Genomic DNA, 6,178 nt, shown 5'->3' on the forward strand with positions numbered 1-6,178 from the left:
ATGTTATTCTATTCCTAGTTAGTTTTGTTTATTCTGACATGATATATTCTTATATTCTTCCTTACTAGCTCATAACCATTTTCAGTGATATTTTGAGACGTCCCTCTTTTTCTTTGTATATAGTTAGTGTTTCAAACATTCAGATACAGTTAGACGTGATTTCAATATATTAAACTATCTTAATTAATTTCAATTTTACGGCTATAATCACTTCAATACAAAAGCTAGCATGATTTAGTAACTGATAACTGATCACATTTGTTTTTAGTAATTTTCCCCGCCGTATAGAATTAGCAGGGATCAAGGATGAATAGAAGAACATGATCTCTTTTACTCCATATTTTAATTTTTAATCTTATCTATATACAACCTTAATCTATAGCTTTATTCTGCAAAAAAAATTCGAACATTACAACATTACTTCTATATATATATTCCTTCTTTTTTTCCTTTTCAGGTTCTGATTAAAGAGAACTTATGACCACGAAAGGAAGGTAAACTATAGCTAGAGGCCACCCATACACAAGGGATAAAAGCAAGAGAAAAAGAAAAGGAGATGAGTGCTATCACTAACAAGCTAAGAGTATAGGTACCTAACAGCATTACAGAAAACAGAGAAAAGGAAAATCACCATTGATCAATCAGTTGTCAGATTTCTCTTTCGGTGCATGGTAATTAATTATGCCAACTTTCCCTATTTTCTCTAAACAATGTGTCTAAACGAATTCTGGAGAGGGCTATGTTAAAAGGGAAATTAAAACGGCTGATTTCAAAATTAACGTGTAGAACAGAAAAACAAGACAATACACTGTATGAAGCATTTTAAGTGCTCGTAATACTGTTTTTGGATTAAAATTAAATTTTTGCATCAGTAATCCACACAAATTAATAATGGTTAAGATGAAAAGTTGATGCTATTTGTTCAGGTAAATTTGTAACTTCGACTAAAGAATAATACCACAAGTAACTATGATAGTAGTGTACCTGAGTTTTCTTCAAAAACAAAACCATATGATGAGTTTTATGTAGTGCTTAAAACATCAAACTTATTTGCTGAGTAAAATGGCAGCTTCACTGAAATTTGAAAGAATGAGGATATTTGAATTTTCAGTTTTAGTAGACATGCAACCCTTATTAGGTCAGTCTAAAACATGTAAGGGTTGAATTTCAATGTTCCCGAGAAAGCTAGCTTAACTACTTAACAGTGGTTGCCTCAGTAAATTCAGCCATACAGCCATGAATAAGTTAAACAATAAACATGTCACAGTACTATATTTGGAAAGCACTTAACCATCTTTTCTTAAACTTGCAGTAAACACATACATCAGTTAAGAAATTATTTTTAAGTCCGGCCAAGAATTTTTTTTCTCTTTTTCTATAGCCTAATTGCTTGAATGTGCTTGCGACAAGCCTTCATATGTTGCACATATGACACTATTTGCATGCCTTTGCTCGGATAACTAATGCTTCATCTATGCAACTGAGTCATGCGAGCATTCTAATTTTCACTTGGTATTCAGTGACTAATAAGGAAACATGTCTTTGCTAAACCTAATATTAATTAACCTACGAATGATGTGGGAATGATAACAACAAAATTATGCCTAACATACCTTGGTAAGATTTGTCTTTCTTTTCTTATTTTCTGTCTTTACTTAATAATTTTCAATCAGGTGTATTTCTTCTTGCTAGCTAAGAGGAGATGTACAGCTGAAAACATGCATCAGACAATTGAGCAATGAATAAACCTATGAGAAGAGTGTTTTGTTTGAAAACTTAGACAACAAACAAATATATTATGCTTCGTTAGTTAAGAAAGATTTGTCTCGTTAGAAAACTTTCTCATCGTAAGACAAGAAACAAATATATTATGTACTTTTGTACATTTACATCTTAGAAAAACCAAATCATCAGCTAATAAACGAATTTATACAATCTATGCATTAGTACATCAACAAGAGAAGGAGAAAAGTTTGAGTAATTTTAATCCGCGCCAAGAACAAAGATAAAGACCTAACCAACTAAGTCCATCAGCTAGCCTAATTAATCAAAAGAGTCTTGTCTGTAAGCAATATAGCATTACAGAATATTGCAAGGATAATTAGATAATCACATGCACGACTATATATATATACACACACCAGCTGACCAGCTTGTTTTAGCTCTTTTGTGTCTAAGAAGAAATGCTTGAATTGACACAATATTCATTTGACATGATTGTCCCTACCGGTCAAGCTAGCAATGAATATGAATATATTCTTCTATAGGAATTTGACATGTCCTAAAGTAATTAGGAAATGCACGCACTTTAAACGATAACAAAATAAAAATTGTTAAAATTTTAAGGACAATTTATTTTAACAGGAATTGTCATAAACTACATGCGTAATTACATTGTGAAACTGGGTGACATTAAGATTAGCTTCCAATTCTATTTCTAAAATTTTGATCACAAAGTTACTTTTTTTATTGTAATTAGTTTTAAACTTTATCTTCCCTATTTTACACTTAAACTTTTTTTTATTCCTGATTAGTCCATCCATTTTTGACATGTCAATTTAGAAACTTGATATTCTTATACTTTTATATTTTGAGAAATTCTAACATACTTACTATTTATTATTGAATGAAATCTTATTAAAAGTAATAACATTTTGTACGTCTCACACTTTATTTATTGAGTTATATTCATGATTCTATAATTTTGAATAAATTGATCCACTAATAATAAATGTGCTAGAAAAGTGTATTGAAAAATAATATGCTATATTTAACAATATTCATTAATTATATTTTAGTTTCCAGTAATTTTCTTTAACATGTTTTGTTACATCCTTATATTCCTTAATATTTTCTGATATATAATATTATATGTATGTTGAGTATTCAAATGATGAAGTCAATTTTAATCTTGACTTCGAAGGGAATGTGTGGATCACCCAAGTGTCTATTCAGTCACATCTATAAAGATAAGTATCACACATTAGAAGACACTCGGGATGCTACCCACAGACAAGCTAAACTATACATCCGAGAAGTGACCCAACATATTATCCTATTCTAATTGGACTTATTTTAAAATAATGAAAATATGCCAATACATCATAGAGAAGACAAAAAAAATATGTAAATGCATTTGAAACATCTTCACTAGAATGTTTCAGGTGGTATAATGAATGCATTAACCCAAGTTGGGGTAGAAAAAAACCATGCATAAGAGACCGTTATAGATACTATTGAATTTGTACCATATATGTCACTGAGTAGTAATTAGGTGGCCAGGATCAGAGCAGAAACATGGAAAAGGAAACGTGTTATAAAGATAAAAAAAAAAATACAACCGTTTTATATATTGAGTTTTTACCAGATTCGTAGAACTGGAAGGTACCTTACTCCGTTAAATTTCTGAAAGGAAAGTAAACAAATACATAGCAGGCTTGCGCATTTCTGTCGGCGCATCAAAGATGTGATTGTTTTAGGCCTCCCACAGCTTTCCCAAGGACTGAAATTCTGCAAATTGGTGCTGCAAAAATTTCATTGATTAGTCAGCTGAATGTTATTGATGCAATTTGGCCATGCTGCGCGCGCATATATATATATATATATATATATATATATATATATATATATATATATATATATATTAGTAATGTGTTTACATTGTTACCAAAATTGATTCTGATTTCCAAAATCATGATAAAAAATTTAGAAAAGTGGTAATAATTACTTGCTGTTTTGACTTTCAACATAAATTTGGAATTGATTTTAAAAAAATTGAATCTAATCCAATATATGGAAATAATGGGATTAAGATGAATTCTTTAGAGATGGTTCTTGGTTAAAAAATAAGGCTATACATGTTTGTTTGACTGGATGTGGTGGGTAAATCCCTTCACTTGTATTTTCTGGTTTGTGTATCCTTTAGTTTAGATATTGATTATTCAATAAAAAAAAACGTTTAAATATTATTCTCTTAATATTTATGTGTATGGGCTAGATTACTTCTTATATTCTTAATTTAATAATAATAATAATATTCATTTCCCTTAATTTTAAAAAAATGACAGGACATCATTGTGAATGCAGCAGCCTCATTACATTTAAGTACTAATAATTTGAAGGAAGTTATAGCTACCAGACACTAATTGAGACTTACATCTTGAGAGAATCCATAGTTATTGAAAATCAAGGAGGGGCTCCATTTGCTCAAAACAACCAAAGAATCGTCATCATCATCATCATGCTCCTTTGCTGCGTGGTAGCTTTGTTCTTTAGCCTCAATAGTAATCACGTCCAAGGAAGAAGGATGCTCAGCAACACTGTGAGTAGTAGTTCTCTTGGCACCTGCAGATTCTTGATCTCCTGTTTCAAAGGGGTTCCAAGAACCCAATTGGATCAGATCCTGATTTGTTTCCTCTCCACATTGCTTTGATTCTTCAGCTAGCACTCCACGATTTCTCATCTTTTCTCTTGTTCTCTCTCTTGCCCTTTCTCTTGCCCTTTCCCTACACTCTTTTGCAAGAGGGTCAAATGCACTGATTTTTCTAGAGTTTTTGACCTTTCTCTTCACAACTTTTTCGACCCTCTCTTGTTGTTGTTCTTGATCTCCACTCACCACAACCTCATCAAGACAAGACACACCTTCTTGATCACATTCCGAACTAGCACTGCTACAACTTTGATAATAATGATGATCATTCTCCTCCTTCTTCTTCTGCTGCTGCTGCTTCTGTTTCTCTTTCACTAGTCGATTGATTTCAACTTTTGCTTGGTTCAGTAACCACTCCACAGTCTTGCTTGCTTTGTCAAAGTTCAGCATATCTTGAAGGCCAAAAAACCTCTTTGCAACTTCAAGGGAAAGTCTCATTCTCCGATCTCTCAACCCTCTTGCAGTGTTGATCTTGCTGTGCCTATCTCTCTTGCCAGGTACTCTTTTTCTTTGGATCTGATCACTCTTTTTAACAGAAAGATCCATGGTGGTAATAACAGGTTGAGGCTCGGGGTCTTGAGGCAGAGGTTGATGGTAAAACTGAAGGAGAAAATCGTGGCGTTGTTCGAGGAAAATTTGATTTTGAGTATCTTCAAAGGTTGGAGAAGGAAAGTGGAAAAAGGACAAAGGAGGAGGAGGAGAAGGAACAAGGTCACAGTTGTTGTTATTGTTTTCTTGTTTTGATGTTGGGTTGCTTTCAGAGTCAATGAAAAAGGGTCTGCTATTGTAGTAGTAAAATGCTGGGTCATAATAGGAAATTGGGTCATTGCGATTGTGAGAGGGAAACGTATCTGAACTTTGAGATTGCATATTATTATTGCACCAAATAACCCTACTTTACTAATACAACACTCTTGTTGGAGGTGCAAGGTTATAGATATTATAGAACTATTAAGAAAAAGATTGAGAACGACGTGTAATACCACTTCTTCCCTTCACCCTCCACCTACTATTGAACAACAGCATCATCATCATCGATCTATTTCACCCTTTTCATTGCGTTTTAGATTTTGCTTTCTTTCTCCCTGCAAGCAAAAAACCAACAATACTTAATTAATTTGAGAAATACTTTGTGTTTATTAAAGAGTGATTGAGGTAGACAACGTTTAACTAATGATGCATCATGTAGTGTGTGTGTTGTGTTCAAGTGTGTTGTGACTGTGTGTGAGAGAGAGTGAAAGTGAACATAGTGTAATTGTACAATTGGCAATTCAACAGGCTAGTACTACAGATTGAGAAAGACAGCACAAACAGTAAATTCATTACAGAGAGAGAGAGAGAAGGGAACCTGAGTGAGTAGTAAAGATAGTTATATGTGGTGTGGTGTGGTGTGAGATAAAGAACCCGAGGAGGGCAATTTATTGTGGAAAAGAAGCAAAAACACTTTTTTTTTAAATGATAATATTGATAAGAAGTTGTGTTATCATCAAAAGTAATGATAAATCTTTGTGATAAGTTTTGAGTGTAGATAAGATGAATATTTTTTTCATAAGATGAATATTATTCTTCTAACATGATTATTTTATACCTAAGAATCAATTAAGATTTAAATATTTGATCACTTGGTTATGGAGTGTAATAGGAGTGTTCACAGTTAAGGGTTACCCGTAAATCCAAATTGACCTAAATCGATCTGAACAATTTGAGTTAAGTCATTTATGTATTTTGATCAAAATCGAATCAAACCGA

The 6,178-nt window shown here is 32.5% G+C and overlaps 1 protein-coding gene across 1 annotated transcript; it reads right to left on the reverse strand.

Moving 5' to 3' along the window:
- Nucleotides 1–3,160: 3,160 nt before the first annotated feature.
- On the reverse strand, nt 3,161–5,754 carry BRC1 (TCP tanscription factor BRC1). The gene is made up of 2 exons (XM_014776626.3): nt 4,157–5,754; nt 3,161–3,523 (listed from the first exon to the last, which is right to left on the reverse strand). The coding sequence occupies exons 1-2, from the start codon at nt 5,297–5,299 to the stop codon at nt 3,476–3,478; spliced, it is 1,191 nt and encodes a 396-aa protein (XP_014632112.1). The 5' UTR covers nt 5,300–5,754; the 3' UTR covers nt 3,161–3,475.
- Nucleotides 5,755–6,178: the final 424 nt, after the last annotated feature.

The sequence above is a fragment of the Glycine max genome, chromosome 6, assembly GCF_000004515.6.
Source record: "Glycine max cultivar Williams 82 chromosome 6, Glycine_max_v4.0, whole genome shotgun sequence".
NCBI lineage: Eukaryota > Viridiplantae > Streptophyta > Magnoliopsida > Fabales > Fabaceae > Glycine > Glycine max.